This window comes from Dendrobates tinctorius, unplaced genomic scaffold (genome assembly GCF_039654945.1).
Source record: "Dendrobates tinctorius isolate UK_male_01 unplaced genomic scaffold, ASM3965494v1 ptg000036l, whole genome shotgun sequence".
Lineage (NCBI taxonomy): Eukaryota > Metazoa > Chordata > Amphibia > Anura > Dendrobatidae > Dendrobates > Dendrobates tinctorius.
The window spans coordinates 44,103,274-44,127,478 of record NW_027361704.1 but is presented as its reverse complement, the minus strand read 5'-3'; the positions used below and the strand labels follow the sequence as shown (position 1 = coordinate 44,127,478).

General features: G+C 49.1%; 1 protein-coding gene and 1 long non-coding RNA gene across 2 annotated transcripts; one reads left to right on the top strand and one right to left on the bottom strand.

Annotated features, from left to right (window-relative positions):
• The first annotated feature begins 487 nt into the window (after positions 1 to 487).
• Positions 488 to 1,923, top strand: LOC141087974 (uncharacterized). The gene is made up of 4 exons (XR_012231791.1): positions 488 to 564; positions 661 to 893; positions 978 to 1,104; positions 1,273 to 1,923. It is a non-coding gene; the product is annotated as an uncharacterized lncRNA (long non-coding RNA).
• A 3,250-nt stretch (positions 1,924 to 5,173) lies between these two features.
• On the bottom strand, positions 5,174 to 6,535 carry LOC141087948 (uncharacterized). The gene is made up of 2 exons (XM_073573824.1): positions 6,299 to 6,535; positions 5,174 to 6,185 (listed from the first exon to the last, which is right to left on the bottom strand). The coding sequence occupies exons 1-2, from the start codon at positions 6,514 to 6,516 to the stop codon at positions 5,174 to 5,176; spliced, it is 1,230 nt and encodes a 409-aa protein (XP_073429925.1). The 5' UTR covers positions 6,517 to 6,535.
• Positions 6,536 to 24,205: the final 17,670 nt, after the last annotated feature.

Genomic DNA, 24,205 nt, shown 5'->3' with positions numbered 1-24,205 from the left:
TTTGGAGAGAGGTTCAAGTCAGAGAACTGTCAAAATGATGCAACGTTACCTATATTCTAAAATACACCGCCATCCTACTACTTGCTGAGAAACAGACCATAGGTTTCCTGTCCTATGAGCAGGTTGTTGTAGGATTGTGTCCAACAGGGTCTCCACAAGGATTGGATATGAGAGCTTGGTTTTTGGGGGTCATTAGAAACATAGCAAAAAATGTTGGGTATGATCACCAAGTATAATACTTTTTGCTTCTCTTGTCTGCTGTAAAGAAATCAACAGGCAGCAGTGGAAGAGACTACAGACGAAAGCCAGGAAGAAGATGAAGATGCCACTGACGAGTCAAGTCACCAAAGTGGGCAGGAAGAAGAATCTGAAAGTGACATCAACGATGAAACGTACATTTCAAGGTTGATATAACCTCAAAAATAATACAACTGTTCTAAACTAATAAATGTTTGCATGCAATATTGCATTATGCTTTTTTCATTTCAGTGCCAAAAAATCATTGCATGACACTGTAAGAAGATCTACTAGGCAGAGGCAGATAGGGTTACAAACATCTACCAGGTAAGAAGACAAGCAATTTGATGGCATTCATTTTTGAAATTCAAATGTTATAAATGAGTTTTCTGACACTAATATGTGGCATTTATTTTTTTTCAGAGCTGTAAAGCGAAAAGAAATAATTTCCAAAGAAAAGAGAGACAGTTGTCCTACCCATAAGCTGATGTCTAAGGAGGAACATTTCAAAAGTTTTACTGAAAAATATCCCATTGCTCTAGAGAAGAATGTGCCATCACCAAGCATATGTCGAGAAGAGTCCAGAACTTATTGGCGATACTTTGGTGATCGATGGAGGAAGATACAGAACAAAATGCGAGTCGATCATATCACTGGTAAGATGTTTAAATGTTTACCATTTTTTAAAGAATCTATTTTACATTATCATGTTACAAAATTCAATTATGTGTTCTTTATAGGAATGCTTCAGAAAAGTAATGTGAAAATATCAGAAGTAGAAAGACACATTCAAAATCAAGGCTGGAAAAGGAACCTACCAAGAGTGACTGAAATATTGCATCAATTAAAGAAATGATTACTAAAATGGTAAAAAATGGGTAAATATGCAGTAGATGTGTGTTAGTGTATGTGCACCTGTGTGCTTTGGAGAATTGTTGAATGCGGTAGCAGAAAAAATTTGTAAAATGTTACAATCAAATAATGTATGCCTTAAACTAGGATTTAATAGTATTTAATGTATTTTTTTCCCTATAGATGGAGGAAGAGCCATATTTCACAATGAAGATTCCAGTCCAGATGGAAGAATTAAGAGGACTCGAGATGTCACAATCAATTGGATTTTGCCTCGGGGAAGTAAAGTAGTTGTTGTAGTTAGTGATGGTTGAGCACCAAAGTGCTCGAATGCTTGATAGTCAAGCTGAACACTTCGCAAAGAATCGATGTGCTTGACCCAAGAATTTTTCCAGACTCCCTCCACTTGGTAGAGGGGAGGATGTCTGGAGAAATGTAAAAACTGGGGACCGCCTGCCCCAAAGTCTCCCTTCCCTCAGGAGCTCACCAGAGCCGCAAAGTGCAGCCTGCAGAGCCCAAGAGTGCAACCCGCAGGCTGCTGCAGCTCTTTACCTGCACTCAGAGCGCTGTTTAATAATCACCTGACACTGACTTCTGAGATTTCTTGCCTGTCTATAAATTCAAAGGCATTGATGATGTCAGTCAAACACCTCTTCTTGTATCCATATAAAGGCAGTTATGTCCCAGTCATGAGACCAGTCATTTAAATGTGACATCATCAATGCCTTTATGTGCATAGATGCGGAGTAATCTCTGATCTTAGAGCATCGGGTGAGTCTTGGACATTGGTGAGCTCCAGAATAAAGCCTGCAGGTGATTCTGAGCATTGGTGACAAGCACTGTGAATATTTGATTGAGTATCGAGTGGCTCCAAGCAGCCTCATGCTCGCTCAACACTAGTTGAAGTCAAGCAGAGGCACATCGATTGCATGCACTTTTATCTTTTCGATGTTGATTTATTAGGATGATGAATATTGTCTTTCTGCTTGTCAATCTAAAAGAGAAATAAATAAATAGTATTCTGTGTAAATTAATTTTAGATCTTGCAAGTCCACTTCAGACATGCCTTGAGCACTGCAGCGATGATGACCTTTGCTTAGGCCAAATTCAAGTTGGCAAATTAAGCTTCTATTGAAATCACTACTGACCTGAGCTGCTGTGAGATGAAAGATGTCTGAAGTGTCCTAAAATTCTTTCATGGCCATCAAATTCTAAATTTTAACAAGCTTCTGTTGCAAGACTTAAATATTGTTTTAAATCCTTCTCATATAACCATGTTACTACATACTATGATTTGCTAGGATGATGTGGGTTCACCCACTAGTTGCCCAATGGGCTACTGTCGTGCCCCTGCGGATCCAGTCGCCCGGGCCATGGGCCAGGCCGCCTGCCACCGTGACCGCGGCATTCCCAGCCACCGACGCAGGCCCGGACCCGAGTACCCCTCTGCCCCAGCGGGTGCGTCACTACCAAAGGGCATTTTTAGCCTGTATGCTGATCTGAGGCAGCACCCTGTCAAATTCTTAGCGTTTACATGCTTGAACATAGTAGCATATCATTTTGCTAGAGGCTCTGCATCTAGCACTGCCCTTGACAAACAACCACCTGAGGAGCTGCATTGTCATGCATTGTTCTGATAAACCAGGGAGATCCAGAGTTAAAATTATATATTTTTTCGTTCTAGATATTTAGATATATTTCCTGTAGAATCCGGTGGATTTTCCACTGTGATAGTTGCTGTTCAGTCTCAATAAGCTCTTATTATCCCATTTTGACCTGTCAGGAGTGTTTAAGAATGACAGTGTTTTATTTATTGGCAAATGTATGTCTGAATGCACATAAACACATTGATTTGTGGGGGTTGGTGGGATGGGGGTTGCTTAATAAAGCAGATATTGTCTTAACTTGAAGTGCAGCACTGGGACAACTTCCCAGTGTTACATCTACCCTATTAAATAGAGCATTTTTCTAAATACATTCAATCACTGCCTTGTTTCCCCTTTCTCTGCCTCCGTGCAGAGAGCGGAGTGAGTCGTGGCCACGATGTGAGTGCAACATCAGGGCATGTGTTTATCAGGCTCCTAGGAGCAGCTTGAGAATCAGATGTCATGATGCAGCATTCACATCGAGGCCGTGGCTGCCCCAACTCTCTGCATGGAGACAGAAAAAAGGAATTATGACGCCCCACAATGTGAACATACATAGAAAAATGCTTTATTTAATAGGGAAATTTAACACCTGGAAGACGTCTCAGCACTGCACTTCTTCTTTAAGGAGCGGAAATTCAAATTTGAAGACCTATTTTTTGTTATACTGTATTAATACATGTTCGTAAACAGAAAAGGGTTCTTTACAGTCAGAGCAGTCAGGCTGTGGAATGACGATCACATGAGGTAGTGATGGCCGATATTATAACAGCTTTCAAAAAAAGGGCTGGATGATTTCCTCGATACCCATAACATTGTGGGTTATAGTTAAATTAGACAAAATGTTACACCTATAGTAGTCTTTTTGATCCAGGGTTCTTGTACCGATCGCCTTTCTAGGGGTCAAGAAGGAATTTTTCCCCGTGGTGAAAATTGGCTGAATGTATCCTGGGGTTTTTGCCTTCTTCTGGATCAACAGATTTAGGTACAGGGATTTTAGTAATATCATAACAGTAATACAAAAATAAAACTAATTAAATATTATAAACTGGTTTATATGTAACTAGCTGAAGAGCCCGGTGCTGCCCAGGCATAGTAACTAACTGTGGTTAGTTATAGCAAATTATAATTATCCTCCATCCCATACTCCTGTGCCCATATACCCATCATACATATTGTCCTTCCCATAGTCCCGTGCCCATATACCCATCATACATATTCTCCATCCCATACTCCTGTGCCCATATACCCATCACACATCCTCCATCCCATAGTCCCATGCCTATATACCCATCATACATATCCGCCATCCCATAGTCCCATGCCCATATACCCATCATACATATCTGCCGTCCCATGCCCATATACCCATCATACATATCCACCATGCCTATCCTGGACATACATACATACATACATACATACATACATACATACATACATACATACACACACTTGAGCTTTATATATTAGGCTACTTTCACACATCAGGTTTTCGGCATCAGGCGCGATCCGGCGTCGTGCCGGAATGCCGGATCCGGCAAATGTTTTGTAAAACCTGAAGTGCCGGATCCGGTTTTCTGCCGGATCCGTCTTGTTCTTGACAGACAAAACCGGATCCGTCTCATCCGGTTCATCCATTTTTCTATCCGTTTTTCGACGGATTACGCCAGATCCGGTTTTTAAAATTGACCCTTGTGGCCTTCCGAACGGGATTGGCTACTGGAAAACTAGATATAGCATGTTCCTACAGCCCTTCTTTGACAGGTTGTAGAGAAGAAAGTGCAGGTTGGAGAGAAGAGCAAGTTACTGGCGAAGATGGATGTTGTCATTGGAAATATTACCACTAGAAGTTCTGTGACGGTTTCAGGGACAATTTTCCACTATACTTTGTCACCTCAAGGCAGAGTACACTGGGATGACAGAGTGTGAAAGATTTGTGCCCTAAACTTGTGTACCTTCTGGACCAACAGTATATACCTTTGCCAACCAAAGTTGGCTATCTTGTCATGGTCTTACTATTTTTAGCTTTAGGCCACAGGTGTGTACCTGGTTGTGTTTTATGCAAAGTATTTCACCTTTTAACAAAAGTTGTGTACATTGTTAGGAAATCACCAACAATAAACACAACTTTTTAGGTGAAATACTTTGCTTCAAACACAACCAGGAACACAACTGTGGCAAAAAGCTAAAATTTACCCACAGTTATATACCTGGTTTTGAATACCTTTTTACCTTTGAAATACCCTGTATTTAACCTTTTTTTTTAAAACATAGTTCGCCGCAGAAAGAAATGACAGACAACCATTGTGAAACGATAATTTAACTTTTATTTAATTTTTTTTTTTTTTTTTTTTGTAAAATGTTTTTAAAGTGCAAAAAACTTTTTTAATAAAGGTTTTAAACCCAATGGGCATTTTTATTACAAAAAACACACATTACAATTCTGTGTACTGTGGGGTGGAAATACTGCTGGAGGGGCTGTGGGACACTTCGACACTGGGTGTGTGGAGAGAGGACTGGGATCGTGGTGGGGAAGGAACAGTTAGAGGTGAAGGTGTGGAAAAAGCTACAGAATGGGTGGACATGTGGGAGGCAGAAGAGGTGGTGGGCGGTGGAGTGGAGGGTTGGGCAGGGACTGTAGGAGCAGATGATGTTGATGGAAAGTTGTATGGGGAAGGAGTTTGGTACGGGGAAGGAGTTTGGTACAGGGCAGGTTGCTGGAAGTGGGGAGATGTCTGGTACTGGGGAGGTTGCTGGTACTGGTGAGGTTGCTGGTATGTAATAGGAGGGGGAGGATGGAAAGTGGCTGGAGGGGGTGCAGATGTAATAGGAGGGGGAGGATGGAAAGTGGCTGGAGGGGGTGCAGGTGGAGGAACTACAGTGGTGGGAGGTGGAGGTTGGGAGGTAACCTGCTGTAGAGCACCGTGGCACGAATGCATTACATGCATCTGTTGGGTAGGAGATAGTGTTGCCATGCGCTCCACAACAGACCTGAAAAAGGTGTGGTTTGGCGAAGATCTTGCTTCTGAATGCATGGTTTGCAGAAGTGTCTTCACCTCCAGAATGCTGGAGTTGATCTGCTGAAAGCCTGCGGAGATTTGCTCTGACAAGATTTTGAGACAGTTCTGGAAAGATGCATTCAGATGCAAGAACTCTTGCGCATAACTCTTTTCCTGACCCCTCTGCCGCTGCCGCCCAGTACCCGCAGGTGTACTAGAGGTGGCAGGGGCAGAAGGGTGGGGTAAAGGGAAAGCGATCTCCTCACCAGCAGCTTCATGTAATGTAGGCGGCCACGATGCTCCTGTTCTGGTGGATGGGACAGATGGGTCGAATGTGTGGGAAGGCGCAGATGTACCGGGGCGGTCGAAGTGTCCCTCGGTGCCGGTCTCCTCAGGGATCGCCTCAGAAGGGTCCAATCGTGCAGGCTCCCGAGTGCTGCTCACCGTGCTGTGTAATAAAGAGAAAAAAAAACAATTAAAATACTGACATGGTATGGCCCTGGCTGAAAAAAAAAAAGTTACATCTAACATTTTTTTTCACATGTGGTGTGTAATATTTACCTTCTGGTGAGCATTGTTTCCCGGAGGAACGACAGGGCTTGTGCGTACTTGTACTTGCTCCTGCGTCCTCCAGATCCACTCGGGGCCCGCATCTCTTTATTGAACTCCTTCTTGAAACGATCCCTCACAGACCGCCACCGATTCACAATTCTGTTCCCTGAAACGAGAAAGGAGTGGTTAGTATACAACATCAGTGTTTCACAAACTCCAGTCCTCATGGTCCCCAGGGGTCATGTTTTCAGGATTTCCATAGTAAATAGAAATCCTGAACACATGATCCGTGGGGACCACGAGGACTGGAGTTCGGGAAACACTGGTTTACATCAAGCAACCGGTACTGTATATACTTACGCTCTTTAATCTGGGCCCGAGCTTCGAGGTCCTCCCAGCGGCCCACAAGGAGCGAACAGATTTCCTCCCAGAGTCGTCGGGTAACGATCAGGTCAGCGTGGCGGCGGTCAGCCATATTCCAGAGCGGCTCCCTTTCTCTGACGAGATTGATGAGGCGCTCCACATCAATCCCTCCATCCTCTCCGTCAGAGTCGGGAGCATGCTGTGAAGGCTGTTAAAGAAAAAGACAAAAATAACATAATTAGCCTCCACAAAAGAAATGAAATAAAAAGTGCAAAAAAACAAAGCAAAAATATTTATACTTACAAGCTGGTGACCGCCGCGTTGCTGTCGCCGACGACCCTGGGAGGCACTGCGAGGACCTCTTGGCCGAGCACCAGATTGGGAAGACTAGAGAAGAAAACAAAAAATGTTATGTCTTTGGATGTAGGCATTTGTTTGCTGTGTGTGGTCTGCAGAACATTGTTTTCTATGTGTTGTGTGTAGTGTGATGTTGTGTTTCTGCGTTTGATGCAAAAAACTTACCAATTGTGAGCCCACTCCAGGTGTCTGTCCACCCCTTCCTTCTTCTTCTGGGAGCTCCTCTTCATCTTGTGATTCCTGTTTTGAAATAAAAGTCAATGAATAGACATATATTACAGAGATGATGGATTTTGGAAATAAAAACTTACCGTCAAACGCCGACGATGCGAGGGAGGGCTCCCAGAAGGAGATGTGCTGTCCTGTTGATGGCCAGACTCCATGGCTGTGGGTATTGCTGCTGCTAGTGATGCCATTTCTGCTGCTGCATCTCTTTGGCGGCTGTTGAATAAAGAGAAACATAGGGCCAATGAATATCTTGATATTCCATGGCCCTAGTTAGGAGGAATGGTGGATTTGATAATTACCGTCTCTCATCTGCTGCTGGACTCCCCTCCTCAGCATGTTCCATTTGCTGCTCCATTTGGGGTGGTGCTGATGGTGCTGCTGCTGCAGATGTCTGCTGCCTTCTCCTGGTTCTTGGCTTGGGTGGCATGTTGGGTGTGGCTGAGGGTCCCATTGTCTTGCTTTTATATATCTCCTGTGGGCAGAGCTACTGAGCATGCTCAGACAAAAAAAACCGGATCCGGCGCATTGCGGCGCTCATAGGCTTTCATTGTGTGAAAAAGCCGGACGCGCCGGATCCGGCGTGTCCGGCTTTTTCGCCGGAGACAAAAAACGTTACAGTAGACGTTTTTTCCAGACGCCGGATCGCGACACATTGCCGGATCCGGCGAAAACCGGATGAAACGCATGGCCATCCGGCGCGATCCAGCGCAAATGCAAGTCAATGGGGGGGAAACCGGATCCGGCATTGCATTTCGCCGGATCCGGTTTCTGTCAAAAGCGCCGGATCGCGCCTGACGGCGAAAACCTGATGTGTGAAAGAGGCCTTAGGTTGTAATAGTGCAGTAATACTAAAAATGGTTATTCATTTGTGAGGCCTAGTCCCAGTAAGTTAGTGTAGTGTTGGTATGGGGAGTACAATTGGGGGAGAAAGGTTGAACGTGATGGACCTAGGTCTTTATTCAACCTACATCACTATGTTTGCACTGATTTGATGTGATGGGGTTTGTTCAATAAATTTTGTTTTTCTTTTTAACTAAGCATATGTTTGTCTTCAATTTCATTGTTTAAAAGAACTGGGAGCCCATAGGTGAATGGTGGGTGTCTTAGTGTTAAGGGTGGGACACTAGTGGTTTAAGAGACTTCGGATTGATGTGGTAGAGCCATATAATCTTTAGTCGCTAAGGACTATGGGAAGATTCATAATGATGAAGGGGAGAAAAGGGGCTTTGAGTGGCAGGAAGCCTGCTTTAAAAGGACTTAAAATGGTGGGAGACCTGAAGGCTGATGGGGCCATATATAGGAGAAGGATGAAGGGGGCCATATATAGGAGGAGGATGAAGGGGGCCATATATACTAGTAGGATGATGGGGCCATATATACTAGGTAGAGGATGATGGGGCCATATACTGTATATACAAGGAGGAGGAAGATGGGGCCATATATATACTGGAAGGATAAGGCCATATATAGGAGGAGGAGGATGATGGGGCCATATACACTAGGGAGAGGATGATGGGGCCATATATACTAGGAAGAGGATGATGGGGCCATATATACTAGGAGGGGAATGGAGCCATAAATGCTATATATGGCCTCCATACAGTCAAATGCACTCCCCATCAGCCTCCAAACAGTAGAATGCACTCCCTATAGGCCTTTATTCTGTAGAATGCACTCCCCAACATACTGCATTCTGTAGAATGCACTTCCCATCGGACTCAATACAGTAGAATGCACTCACCCTCGACCTTCGTACAGTCGAATGCACTTCCCGTCTGCCTTCATACAGTCAAATGCACTCCCCATCGGCCTACATACAGTAGAATGCAGTCCCCATTGGAATGCATACAGTAGAATGCACTCCCCATCGTATGATGGGTATATGGGCATGGGACAATGGGATGGAGGATATGTATGATGGGTGCATGGGATGGAGGATGTGTATTATGGGTATATGTGCACGGGACTATGGGATGGAGGACATGTATGATGGGTATATGGGGAGTGCATTCCACATTTTGTTTATATCTCTCCAGCCTGCAATGGTTCTTCAAGTAATCAGAATATCCTCTTATTATTGGATCAGCCAAAGGATGGCGATCATAAAAACCTGCGTTATTGTCCTCTTCACCACTTTCAGAGTTAGAATCAAACATATAAAGTAAAATACTTTTGTAAATGTTATAAAGTCATGTGTTCAGCCACGATACATTTGAAGCTTCTCCAAATTCATTCTGTCTAACTCCATAATCAAACAAAAGTTCTACCTGTTTTGAGATCACAAATAGCCATGAATAGGATAGATGGGGTGTGATCATCAAGTATGTATTTAAGAACAGGTTTCACATTGTTATTTTTTTGTGAATGATTGATCTTTCGTCCAAATGTTGAAGGCATGTCTGGGTGACATTTGCATGGAGCCTCCCTGGCATCAAAACACCACACCTTTTCACCAATATTGAAAAAAAACATATAGCATTCATTTTCACGCACTGTTGATTGTAATGTTTCAGCTTCATTTCCTGTTATAAGCGACCCATGATAATCACAAATAATGTCACCCTTAGTAAATTCTTGAGTTGTGTGCAGTCCTTCTCCTTTCATTTGATCATTTGTGATGATAAGGCCTTTCCAGTTTTGTGACCTGACCATTTCTTTAAGCTTGATAATGTGCTCTGGATCCCCTCTTTTTGGTTTCCATCCACGTTGGACATCTTGTAGGCCAGGTAGATTCGTTGTCCAATGCTATTTTTTTCAAATAGTGCTTTAAGTCTTTATCTTTGGGGAAATGCCTGAAAAAATCTACAAGAAAAAACAATACTGTAAAATATTCAGCAAACATAAAATGTTGAGGCAGCACATCCCAAAGAATACATCTTCTGCTAGACAGAATTAAAATGAAAATTAGAAAACAATCCATTAAAAAAACATACCGATTGCATTTGAAACCCGTAAATTGTACTGTTGCCGCCTCCATTTATCCTGGCAGTACTTTGCAAAATTCTCTGTGTACTGACTGCAGGTGGACAGGGATGGCGGATAATTGTCCACTCCTACAGGGTACTTTTCAATTAGTCTGCTGAAATGGAACAGTTTTTCAGGATTGTTAGTCTGTTGGACTGTTTTTTCCTCGTCTGTTTGTTCTGCCTCAGAATGTCCTCGATTGCCGCCTTCTCCTGCAAAGCCAATGGAACTTCTGTAAAGTTAAAAAGAGAGAGATTATAAGATATGATATACTGAAACTGGTGTTTTTCCTTACTAGCTGACTTAACCAAGAATTTGGAATTAATCATATGCTAAAAGACATAATTGATTAAAGGGAAGGTGCCGCAAAGTTATTTGTGGTAAAAATTATTGACTATATAATCAATTTATGTTTAATACAAAATTAAATATATTAACTATTATTTACTGCATGGCCCTATTAGGTTATGGATCACAGGACTGTAGGGCCACATTACACTATTGGTGATAGGACTGTAGTTACACATTATGCTATATGGATTATAGAGGCTGTATCCTACGTAGAGTAGTATAGAGGTTACATTTTGCAATATTGATAAATATAGAGGCTACATGGAAGATTATAGAGGCTACATTATACTATATGAAGAACTATGGAGGCTGCTTTACAATTGAGTACTATGGAGATTACATAATATTATATACAGGTTGCATTATAATATATGGAGGCTAGATTAAATTATATTGAGGACTATGTGTGGTGTATTATAATATATAGACTATGGGGAAGCATTTTTTATAGAAGGCAATGGGGGTACATTATACCATATGGAGGACTATGTAGGGCCATTATAATATATGGATGGCTTTGTGGAGGGCTTTATATTATGTGTATGGCTATGAGGGAGCCTTTATACTTTATGGAGGCCTATTTGAGGGTCACTATATTGTGAGCAAGCAAATATGCAATGTGAAGCTTGTGTGGGGTTCAACAGACCGTGCGGAGAGCTGTGTGGGGGTCATTATACTATGTGCAGTGATAGTAGGGGCCATTATACTGTATATAGGCCCCTTGTACTGCATGCAGGGCTGTACGGGGAGGTCACATTGGTGGATTATACTGTGCTGGGGCCACCATTCATTGCCAGAGTAGTTGAAGGGGGTACAGTTGGGTCATGATAGTGTGTGCATGTTATTGTGGAGGAATTGTGGGCGCATCATACAGTATGTTTTTGGTCTCCTACCCAGCGCCTTCTGTCTCTTCCTCATTAGTTTGTCCCTCACTGTCTTCTTCTATCCTGATCCTCCTCCTCTTGGGCAATGTAGATCTGTGAAGTTAAACAAAGACCGTTAAGATATGAAAAACTGATAAAAGTGTTGTTACCTAGTAGTCTACTTAACCAAGAACTTGGTTGGAATGATACATGCTGTAAGAGATAATTACTTAAGTCTCACGCAAGGAAAATATGGATTTTGGGAATGCCTGTGGGGATAAAGTTAGGTCTCTTACTCGGAGGTTCCTGCTTCATCGTCTCCCTTTAACGTGGCCACTAATAACATCCCTGCAGCCAACAGAGATGTATCCACGGTGCCTGGTTTGGTGTCAAACTGCAAATATGCATTGGCCTGGTCTCTTTCCACTTGGGAAAGACTTTCTTCAGCCCACTTTTTATATATGTTTATTGACATCTTCCATGTTATTATGGGCAGCTGATACCTGCGGATAAAACATTTGTTAGTAGTGGTAAATGCTTGGCAGAAAAAACAAGGAGGGCCTCATTTATTACTAACTTCTTCTGGAAGCGTTCCATGTCTTTGAAAGAATTCAAGATTCTTTTCCCCTTGCAGGACACAAAGAATTCAAGCACCTTTTCTACATCCTCTGGCTGATTAGTTGGCCAAATCTTTTCAAAGTATGTGCAGAAATTCTGTCAAAGGGAAATGTGTTAATAATATGATTGCCAATGGCAAAACCTTAAAGAACATACAGCACAGCATTATGTGAATTATGTTTTTAACATTTACCTGCTCATCCTCATCCCGCAGTATAAAAAGACTTTTTTTGTCTTTACTACGGTTACCAGCTGTCCATCAACTTGTAATTTCTCCCTCTCAATCCATTCTTTTACCTATAAGAGGAGGAATATAGAAAATACATAAGATATGGCGAAGCTGCATCTGTCACCAGTATGCTAAGTTGGTTAATTATATTAAACCTACTATTAGATTTTTGATCTCAGATGGGTTACATAAATATTTATAGATGAGAACAGCCTGAAGGAAGTAACATGCCAAAGTCTTCTCCTTGTCACTCAACTTATTGCCCAATTGTGCTCGTGTAAAGATTTTGGAGATGTGAGGCTTGGCCACTATGAGAACTTTGCGACAATCAGCCATGGTGAGACACGTGGATTCCAATCTGTGGGTGATAAAAGTAGGTATGTTACAGGTTCATTCTTTTTGTTGGAATTGATTTGATTGTATGAAAATGGGAGAAAATTGCCTGCGATTCTAAAAGCTAAACATTACTTTCTTCCAACCTTGCACGGCAGAGCAAGTAATAATTATAGTGGTTTGAAAAACGCTGAACGCTGCTATCTTATTATAGTGGTTTGAAAAAACCACTATATTGTAATCCGAACGCTGCTAACTTATTCTTCTTCTTATTATTATTATTAAGTTGATTTCCGCAATTAATACGGCCCGAACCGCTACACGCACAGACTCCGTTAAGGTGTCGTTTCGAAGCCAGCGTCCATGAGAGGTGTGCTAAGTATTTTTCGTGTCGATCGGATTTGTAGTTTTTGCGCAATTTGCATTTGAAATTTTTTTTTCCCGTCATTGGAATGCACTGTCTCCAATGCTTTTCAATAGGAAATGGCAAAACGTGCCCTGAGGCGATTGAAATGACAGTTGAGCTCATTGATATGCGCAGGCAGACCCAGTTACTATGCCAACGCCTACGAACTTCACTTGAACCCCAGCACAGAGCCTCTGCCACATAATATCAGCTCTTAAAGCGAAACCCACAGCACAAATGCAAATCTAGCTTCATCACATGACACATGCCCCTGAGAGAGAATGTGTGCGCCAAAGTGGATTTAAAAGAAGCCCAGTGAGCCAAACTAGCTCTTAAAGGGCCAACGCGCCAAAGTGATTGTTAAAGGGCCAGCGCACCCAAATGAGTCTTAAAGGGCCGACACACCAAATCGGAGACTGAGCCACCCCAGCCTCCAAATCGGACAATGAGCCACCCCGGCCTCCAAATTGGAGGCTGATCCACCCCGGCCTCCAAATGGGAGGTTGAGCCACCCCGGGCCTCCAAATGGGAGGCTGAGCCACCCCGGGCCTCCAAATGGGAGGCTGAGCCACCCCGGGCCTCCAAATGGGAGGCTGAGCCACCCCGGGCCTCCAAATGGGAGGCTGAGCCACCCCGGGCCTCCAAATGGGAGGCTGAGCCACCCCGGGCCTCCAAATGGGAGGCTGAGCCACCCCGGGCCTCCAAATGGGAGGCTGAGCCACCCCGGGCCTCCAAATGGGAGGCTGAGCCACCCCGGGCCTCCAAATGGGAGGCTGAGCGACCCCAGCCTCCAAATCTTACCCAGAGTGGCCCGCCCACCAAATTGGACCCAGAGGGGCCCAACCCACAAAATCGGACCCAGAGGGGCCCAACCCACAAAATCGGACCCAGAGGGGCCCCACCCACAAAATCGGACCCAGAGGGGCCCCACCCACAAAATCGGGCCCTGAGGGGCCCCACCCACAAAATCGGGCCCTGAGGGGCCCCACCCACAAAATCAGGCCCTGAGGGGCCCCACCCACAAAATCAGACCCTGAGGCCAAAGTGGCCCCTGAGAGGCACCCACAGTTAAAACAGATCCTGAGTTGAAAGTATTGCAGGGGCAGCAGGAAAGTCTCTTAAAGGGGCAGCCCGGGCACCATTTCAAACCACTATCTGTACTTCCTTCAGGAAATACACATCTAGTTCTTCTTCTTCTTATTATTATTAAGTTGATTTCCGCAATTAATACAGCCCGAACCGCTACACGCACAGACGCCGTTAAGGTGTTGTTTCGAAGCCAGCGTCCACGAGAGGTGTGCTAAGTATTTTTCGTGTCGATCGGATTTGTAGTTTTTGCGCAATTTGCGTTTGAAATTGTTTTTTCCCGTCATTGGAATGCACTGTCTCCAATGGGTAATGGCAAAACGTGCCCTGAGGCGATTGAAATGGCAGTTGAGCTCATTGATATGCGCAGGCAGACCCAGTTACTATGCCAACGCCTACGAACGTCACATGATATCCCAAGGACAGAGCTTCTGCCACATAATATCAGCTCTTAAAGTGAAACCCACAGCACAAATGCAAATCTAGCTTCATCACATGACACATGCCCCTGAGAGAGAATGTGCGACAAAGTGGATTTAGAAGCCCAGTGAGCCACCCTGGCTCTTAAAGGGCCAGCGCACCGAAAGGAGTCTTAATGGGCCGGCGCGCCAAATCGAAAGCTGAGTGACCCCGGCCTCCAAATCGGAGGCTGAGCCACCCCGACCTCCAAATCGGAGGCTGAACCACCCCGGCCTCCAAATCGGACCCAGTGTGGCCCCGCTCAAAAAATCAGACCCAGAGTAGCACAGCCCACCAAATCGGATCCTGAGTGGCCCCGCCCACCAAATTGGACCCTGAGGGGCCCCGTCCACAAATCCAGACCCTGAGGGGCCCCACCCACAAATCCAGACCCTGAGGGGCCCCAGCCACAAAATCGGACCCTGAGAGACCCCGGCCACAAAATTGGATCCTGAGGGGCCCCACCCACAAAATCGGATCCTGAGTGGCCGCAACCACAAAATCGGACCCTGAGGGGCCCCACCCACAAAAATGGGACCCTGAGGGGCCCCGGCCCCAAAATCATTCCCTGAGGGGCCCCGGCCACAAAATCAGACCAGAATGGCCTCCGCCCACCAAATCGGACCCTGAGGGGCCCCACCCACCAAATCAGACCCTGAGGGGCCCTGCCCACCAAATCAGACCCTGAGGAGCACCGCTCACCAAATCGGACCCTGAGGGGCCCCGCTCACCAAATTGAACTATGAGAGGCCCCACTCACCAAATCGAACCCTGAGGGGCCACGACCACCAAATCGGATTCTGAAAGGCCCCAAGCACAAAATCTGACCCTGAGGGGCCCCGGATACAACATCAGACCCTGAGGGGCCCAGCTGACCAAATCGGACCCTGAGGGGCCCCACTGATGAAATCGGACCCTGAGGGGCCCCACTCGCCAAATCGAACCCTGAGGGGACCCGACCACAAAATCGGATTCTGAGTGGCCCCGCCCACCAAATCAGACCCTGAGTGGCCCCGCCCACCAAATCGGACCCTTAGGGGCCCCACCCACCAAATCGGATTCTGAAGGGCCCCAACCACAAAATCGGACCCTGAGGAGCCCCACCCACCAAATTGGACCCTGAGTGGCCCCACCCACCAAATCGGACCTTGAGGGGCCCCGGCCACCAAATCGGACCCTGAGGGGCCCCGACAACAAAATTGGACCCTGAGGGGACCGACCAAAAAATCAGACCCTGAGGGGCCCCACCTACCAAATCAGACCCTGAGGGGCCCCACCCAAAAAATCAGACCCTGAGGGGCCCTGGCCACCAAATCGGACCCTAAGGGGCCCCACCCACCAAATCGGACCATGAGGGGCCCCGCCCAGCAAATCGGACCCAGAGGGGCCTCGCCCACCAAATCGGATTCTGAAGGGCCCCAACCACAAAATCGGACCCTGAGGAGCCCGACCCACCAAATCGGACCCTAAGGGGCCCCACCCACCAAATCGGACCATGAGGGGCACCGCCCAGCAAATCGGACCCAGAGTGGCCTCGCCCACCAAATCGGTTTCTGAAGGGCCCCAACCACAAAATCGGACCCTAGGAAGCCCCACCCACCAAATCGGACCCTAAGGGGCCCCGCCCACCAAATCGGACCCTGAGGGCCCCGCCCACCAAATCCATCTCTGAGGGGCCCCACCCACCAAATCGGACCCAGAGTGATCCCGCCCACCAAAACGGACCCAGAGTGGTCACGCCCACCAAATTGGACCCAGAGGGGCTCCGCAAACAAAATCTGACCCTGAGGGGCCCCACCCACAAAATCTGACCCTGAGGGGCCCCGGCCACAAAATCAGACCCTGAGGGGCCCCAACAAAATCGGACCCTGATGGGCCTCAGCCACAAAATCGGACCCTGATGGGCCCCAGTCACAAAATCGGACCCTGAGGGGCCCCGGCCACAAAATCAGACCCTGAGGGGCCCCGTCCACAAATCCAGACCCTGAGGGGCCCCACCCACAAATCCAGACCCTGAGGGGCCCCAGCCACAAAATCGGACCCTGAGAGACCCCGGCCACAAAATTGGATCCTGAGGGGCCCCACCCACAAAATCGGATCCTGAGTGGCCGCAACCACAAAATCGGACCCTGAGGGGCCCCACCCACAAAAATGGGACCCTGAGGGGCCCCGGCCCCAAAATCATTCCCTGAGGGGCCCCGGCCACAAAATCAGACCAGAATGGCCTCCGCCCACCAAATCGGACCCTGAGGGGCCCCACCCACCAAATCAGACCCTGAGGGGCCCTGCCCACCAAATCAGACCCTGAGGAGCACCGCTCACCAAATCGGACCCTGAGGGGCCCCGCTCACCAAATTGAACTATGAGAGGCCCCACTCACCAAATCGAACCCTGAGGGGCCACGACCACCAAATCGGATTCTGAAAGGCCCCAAGCACAAAATCTGACCCTGAGGGGCCCCGGATACAACATCAGACCCTGAGGGGCCCAGCTGACCAAATCGGACCCTGAGGGGCCCCACTGATGAAATCGGACCCTGAGGGGCCCCACTCGCCAAATCGAACCCTGAGGGGACCCGACCACAAAATCGGATTCTGAGTGGCCCCGCCCACCAAATCAGACCCTGAGTGGCCCCGCCCACCAAATCGGACCCTTAGGGGCCCCACCCACCAAATCGGATTCTGAAGGGCCCCAACCACAAAATCGGACCCTGAGGAGCCCCACCCACCAAATTGGACCCTGAGTGGCCCCACCCACCAAATCGGACCTTGAGGGGCCCCGGCCACCAAATCGGACCCTGAGGGGCCCCGACAACAAAATTGGACCCTGAGGGGACCGACCAAAAAATCAGACCCTGAGGGGCCCCACCTACCAAATCAGACCCTGAGGGGCCCCACCCAAAAAATCAGACCCTGAGGGGCCCTGGCCACCAAATCGGACCCTAAGGGGCCCCACCCACCAAATCGGACCATGAGGGGCCCCGCCCAGCAAATCGGACCCAGAGGGGCCTCGCCCACCAAATCGGATTCTGAAGGGCCCCAACCACAAAATCGGACCCTGAGGAGCCCGACCCACCAAATCGGACCCTAAGGGGCCCCACCCACCAAATCGGACCATGAGGGGCACCGCCCAGCAAATCGGACCCAGAGTGGCCTCGCCCACCAAATCGGTTTCTGAAGGGCCCCAACCACAAAATCGGACCCTAGGAAGCCCCACCCACCAAATCGGACCCTAAGGGGCCCCGCCCACCAAATCGGACCCTGAGGGCCCCGCCCACCAAATCCATCTCTGAGGGGCCCCACCCACCAAATCGGACCCAGAGTGATCCCGCCCACCAAAACGGACCCAGAGTGGTCACGCCCACCAAATTGGACCCAGAGGGGCTCCGCAAACAAAATCTGACCCTGAGGGGCCCCACCCACAAAATCTGACCCTGAGGGGCCCCGGCCACAAAATCAGACCCTGAGGGGCCCCAACAAAATCGGACCCTGATGGGCCTCAGCCACAAAATCGGACCCTGATGGGCCCCAGTCACAAAATCGGACCCTGAGGGGCCCCGGCCACAAAATCAGACCCTGAGGGGCCCCACCCACAAAATCGAACCCTGAGGGGCCGCGCCCACCAAATCAGACTCAGAGTGGCCCCCGACCATCAACTCGTACCCTGAGGGGCCCCACTCACCAAATCAGACCCTGAGGGGCCTCAGTCACAAAATCAGACCCTAAGGGGCCCCGGCCACAAAATCAGACCCTGAGGGACCCCAGCCACAAAATCAGACCCTGAGGGACCCCGGCCACAAAATCGGACCCTGAGGGGCCCCACCCACAAAATTGGACCCTGAGGGGCCCCACCCACAAAATTGGACCCTGAGGGGCCCCACCCACAAAATTGGACCCTGAGGGGCCCCACGACAAAATCGGACCCTGAGGGGCCCCACCCACAAAATCGGACCCTGAGGGGCCCCACCCACCAAATCGGACCTTGAGGGGCCCCGGCCACCAAATCGGACCCTGAGGGGCCCCACGACAAAATCGGACCCTGAGGGGCCATGCCCACCAAATTAGACCCTGAGGGGCCCCGGCCACAAAATCGGTCCCTGAGGGGCCCCGGCCACAAAATCGGTCCCTGAGGGGCCCCGGCCACAAAATCGGACCCTGAGGGGCCCCGGCCACAAAATCAGACCCAGAGTGGCCCCGCCCACCAAATCGGACCCTGAGGAGCACCCCCCACCAAATCGGACCCTGAGGGGCCCCGCCCACCAAATCGGACCCTGAGGGGCACCGCCAACTAAATCGGACCCAGAGTGGCCCCCCCACCAAATTGGACCCAGAGTGGCCCCACCCACCAAAATGGACCCAGGGTGCTCCGCCCACAAAATCAGACCCTAAGGAGACCAACCCACAAAATCGCACCCTGAGGGGACCCGGCCACAAAATCAGACCCTGTGGGGCCCAGCCACAAAATTGGACCCTGAGGTGCCCCACCCACAAAATGGGACCCTGAGGGGCCCCATCCACAAAATTGGACCCTGATGGGCCCCGGCCACAAAATCGGACCCTGAGGGGCCTCACTCACAAAATGAGACCCTGAGGGATCCCGGCCAGCAATTCAAGCCCTGAGGAGCCCAGGCCACCGAATCGGTTCCTGAGGGTCCCCACCAATCAAATCAGACCCTGAGGCCAAAGTGGCCCCTGAGAGGCACCCACAGTTAAAACGGATCCTGAGTTGAAAGTCTTGCAGGGGAAGCAGGCAAGTCTCTCTTAAAGGGGCAGCCCGGGCATCATTTCAAACCACTATCTGTACTTCCTTCAGGAAATACATATCTAGTATTAATGTTGTAATCCGACCGCTGCTAACTTATTCTTATTATTCAGTTGATTTCCGCAATTAATGCGGCCCAAACCACTAAACGCACAGACTCCGTTGAGGTGTTGTTTCGAAGCCAGCATCCACGAGAGGTGTGCCAAGTAATTTTCGTGTCGATTGGATTTGTAGTTTTTGCGCAATTTGCATTAGAACATTTTTTTTCCCGTCATTTGAATGTATTGTCTCAATGCTTTTCAATGGGGAAATTTTGCCTTAGAGAAAATATGCCCTGAGGCGATTCAAATGGCAGTTTAGCTCATTGTTATGCGCAGGCAGACCCAGTTACTATGCCAACGCCAAAGAACTTCACATGACGCCCCAAGGACAGAGCTTCTGCCACATAATATCAGCTCTTAAAGCGAAACCCACAGCACAAATGCAAATCTATCTTCATCACATGACGCATGCCCCTGAAAGAGAATGTGCGCCAAAGTGGATTTAGAAGCCCAGTGAGCCAAACTGGCTCTTAAAGGGCCGACGCGCCAAAGTGATTCTTAAAGGGCCGGGTGCACCGAAATGAGTCTTAAAGGGCCGGCACGCCAAATCGAAAGCTGAGCGACCCGGCCTCCAAATCGGAGGCTGAGCCACCCTGGGCTCCAAATTGGACCTAGTGTGGCCCCGCTCAAAAAATCAGACCCAGCGTGGCACAGTCCATCAAATCAGACACTGAGAGGCCCCGCCCACCAAATTGGACCCAGAGTGGCCCTGCACACCAAATTGGACCCTGAGGAGCCTCGCCCACCAAATCGGACCCAGTGGCCCCGCCCACCAAAATGGACCCAGGGGGCTCCACCCACAAAATCAGAACCTAAGGGGCCCCACCCACAATATCGGACCCTGAGTGCACCCGGCCACAAAATTAGACCCTGAGGGGCCCCAACCACAAAATCGGACCCTGAGGTGCCCCGGCCACAAAATCGAACCCTGAGGGGCCCCACCCACAAAATCGGACCCTGATGGGCCCCAGCCACAAAATCGGACCCTGAGGGGCCCCGGCCACAAAATCGGACCCTGAGGGGCCCCGGCCACAAAATCGGACCCTGAGGGGCACCGGCCACAAAATCGGACCCTGAGGGACCCCAAACACAAAATCAGACCCTGAGGGTCCCCACCCACAAAATCGGACCCTGAGGGGCCTCAACCACAAAACCGGACCCTGAGGGGCCCCAACCACAAAGTCGGACCCAGAGGGGCCCCAGTCACAAAATCGGACCCTGAGGGGCCACACCCACAAAATAGGAGCCTGAGGGATCCCAGCCAACAATTCAAGCCCTGAGGAGCCCAGGCCAAGGAATTAGATCCTGAGGGGCCCCACCCACCAAATCAGACCCTGAGGCCAAAGTGGCCCCTGAGAGGCACTCACAGTTAAAACGGATCCTGAGTTGAAAGTCTTACAGGGGCAGCAGGCAAGTCTCCCTTAAAGGGGCACCATTTCAAACCACTATCTGTACTTCCTTCAGGAAATACACATCTAGTATTATTATTACTATTCAGTTGATTTCCGCAATTAATGCGACCCGAACCGCTACACACACAGACTCCGTTGAGGTGGCGTTTCGAAGCCAGTGTCCACGAGAGGTGTGCTAAGTATTTTTCGTGTCGATCTGATTTGTAGCAGGAAAATGTTGCCATAGGGAAAACATGGGGCAGTCGTGAGGTGGCAGTTTTGCTCATTGATATGCGTAGGCCAGGGCCGGCATCAGCACTCGGGCAATTGCCGGTGCCCTGGCGAGATGGGAGGGCCCACTCACACTGTCTGGGATACCCGCCGGCCGCCGCCACGCCCCCCATGTACTGACTCCATCCTGCGCCCTCCGCGAGGGACCCACACAGTGATTCAGCCCCTTAGGCTGAGTGCAGATGACTTTGTAGCCCCACGGATTTCTTCCATTTTTCCTGCGGTTTTATTGCGGTATTTGTGCAGTTTTACCCCTGTGGATTTGGAGACAAGGGAGATGGAAAACCGCACAAAAGAAGTAACATGCTGCGGATTTTGTACCGCAGGAAAACCGCGCGGAAAAATCCGCAGCGTCTGCACAGCGGTTTTTTTTCCCATGGATTTTAAGGCTACTGTACTTCACAATGCGGATATGCAACGTTTCTGCGCGGCAAAATCTGCTGCGGATCCGCTGCAAATCTGCATCGTGTGCACACAGCCTTAGGGCCAGCAATGATCATCGCTTCCTTCGGCTGTAATCTTGTGTGCGGTGCAGGCACAGGACCTGTGATGAGGTCACAGGAGGGGAGGAGTCAGGGGTCACATGATCAGGGCAGCTGCAGGACTCTGCTGTGCTGCTTGCTTGTCATTATGGTGCTGGTCTGGATGGATGAGGTAACGTTTATGTGTGGGACAGTGGGGTCAGGGAGGTGTTTTACAAGGTGGATGTAACAGAGCCGTGTGTGTACTTGTATGGTTCAGGAGGGGTTCACAAGGTGGATGTAGCAGAGCCGAGTGTGTACTTGTGTGGGGTCAGGAGGGGTTTGCAAGGTGGATGTAGCAGAGCCGTGTGTGTACTTGTATGGGTCAGGAGGGGTTTACAAAGTGGATGTAGCAGAGCCGTGTGTGTACTTGTGTGTGGTCAGGAGGGGTTTAACAGGGTGGATGTAGCAGAGCCGTGTGTGTACTTGTGTGGGGTCAGGAGGGGTTTACAAGGTGGATGTAGCAGAGCCGTGTGTGTACTTGTATGGGTCAGGAGGTGTTTTATAAGGTGGATGTAGCAGAGCCGTGTGTGTACTTGTGTGTGGTCAGGAGGGGTTTAACAAGGTGGATGTAGCAGAGCCGTGTGTGTACTTGTGTGGAGTCAGGAGGGGTTTTACAAGGTGGATGTATCATAGCCGTGTGTGTACTTGTGTGGGGTCAGGAGGGATTTACAAGGTGGATGTATCAGAGCCGTGTGTGTACTTTGTGTGGGGTCAGGAGGGGTTTACAAAGTGGATGTAGCAGAGCCGTGTGTGTACTTGTGTGGGGTCAGGAGGGGTTTACAAGGTGGATGTAGCAGAGCCGTGTGTGTACTTGTGTGGGGTCAGCAGGGGTTTAGAAGGTGGATGTAGCAGAGCCATGTATGTACTTGTGTGGGGTCAGGAGGGGTTTACAAGGTGGATGTATCAGAGCCATGTATGTACTTGTGTGGGGTCAGGAGGGGTTTACAAGGTGGATGTATCAGAGCCATGTGTGTACTTTGTGTGGGGTCAGGAGGGGTTTACAAGGTGGATGTAGCAGAGCCGTGTGTGTACTTGTGTGGGGTCAGGAGGGGTTTACAAGGTGGATGTAGCAGAGCCGTGTGTGTACTTGTGTGGGGTCAGGAGGGGTTTACAAGGTGGATGTAGCAGAGCCGTGTGTGTACTTGTATGGGGTCAGCAGGGGTTTAGAAGGTGGATGTAGCAGAGCCATGTATGTACTTGTGTGGGGTCAGGAGGGGTTTACAAGGTGAATGAAGCAGAGCCGTGTGTGTGTACTAGTGTGGGGTCAGGAGGGGTTTTACAAGGTGGATGTAGCAGAGCCGTGTGTGTACTTGTATGGGTCAGGAGGTGTTTTACAAGGTGGATGTAGCAGAGCCGTGTGTGTACTTGTGTGTGGTCAGGAGGGGTTTAACAAGGTGGATGTAGCATAGCCGTGTGTGTACTTGTGTGGGGTCAGGAGGGGTTTACAAGGTGGATGTAGCAGGGCCGTGCGTGTACTTGTGTGGGGTCAGGAGGGGTTTACAAGGTGGATGTAGCAGAGCCGTGTGTGTACTTGTGTGGGGTCAGCAGGGGTTTAGAAGGTGGATGTAGCAGAGCCATGTATGTACTTGTGTGGGGTCAGGAGGGGTTTTACAAGGTGGATGTAGCAGAGCTGTGTGTGTACTTGTGTGGGTCAGGAGGTGTTTTACAAGGTGGATGTAGCAAAGCCGTGTGTGTACTTGTGAGGGGTCAGGAGGGGTTTAACAAGGTGGATGTAGAAGGGCCGTGTGTACTTGTGTGGGGTCAGGAGGGGTTTAGAAGGTGGATGTAGCAGAGACATGTGTGTACTTGTGTGGGGTCAGGAGGGGTTTACAAGGTGGATGAAGCAGAGCCATGTGTGTACTTGTGTGGAGTCAGGAGGGGTTTTACAAGGTGGATGTAGCAGAGCCGTGTGTGTACTTGTGTGGGTCGGGAGGTGTTTTACAAGGTGGATGTAACAGAGCCGTGTGTGTACTTGTGTGGGGTCAGGAGGGGTTTAACAAGGTGGATGTAGCAGAGCCGTGTGTGTACTTGTGTGTGGTCAGGAGGGGTTTTACAAGGTGGATGTAGCACAGCCGTGTGTGTACTTGTGTGGGGTCAGGAGGGGTTTTACAAGGTGGATGTAGCACAGCCGTGTGTGTACTTGTGTGGGGTCAGGAGGGGTTTTACAAGGTGGATGTAGCAGAGCCATGTGTGTACTAGTGTGGGGTCAGTAGGGGTTTTACAAGGTGGATGTAGCAGAGCCGTGTGTGTTTTTGGGTGGGGTTAAGAGGGGTTTACAAGGTGTATGGAGCAGAGCCGTGTGTGTACGAGGTGTACAGAGCGGAGCTGTGTGTTTATGGAGCAGAGCTGTGTGTTTATGGAGCGGAGCGGAGCAGAGCCGGGGGTGTACGGAGTGAAGCTGCGTGTGTACAAGGTGTACGAAGCGGAGCTGTGTGTGTACGAGGTGTATGGTGGGGAGCATTTATACCTCCCGAGTCCCAACCGTCCCGGATCCAGCGAGACAGTCCCGATTTTGAGAGAGAGACTGCCCAAGCCGGGAGCTTACTTTCCCCGCGGGACACAGGAGTACACAGCGGAGCCCCAAGGAGCAA

Coding starts and splice junctions, on each gene's coding strand:
- LOC141087948 (XM_073573824.1), bottom strand. CDS start 6,516: ATGAGGACTGGAGTTTGTGAAACACTGATGTTGTATACTAACCACTCC. Junction 6,186..6,298: donor GAAACAATGCTCACCAGAAG/GTAAATATTACA, acceptor TTTATTACACAG/CACGGTGAGCAGCACTCGGG.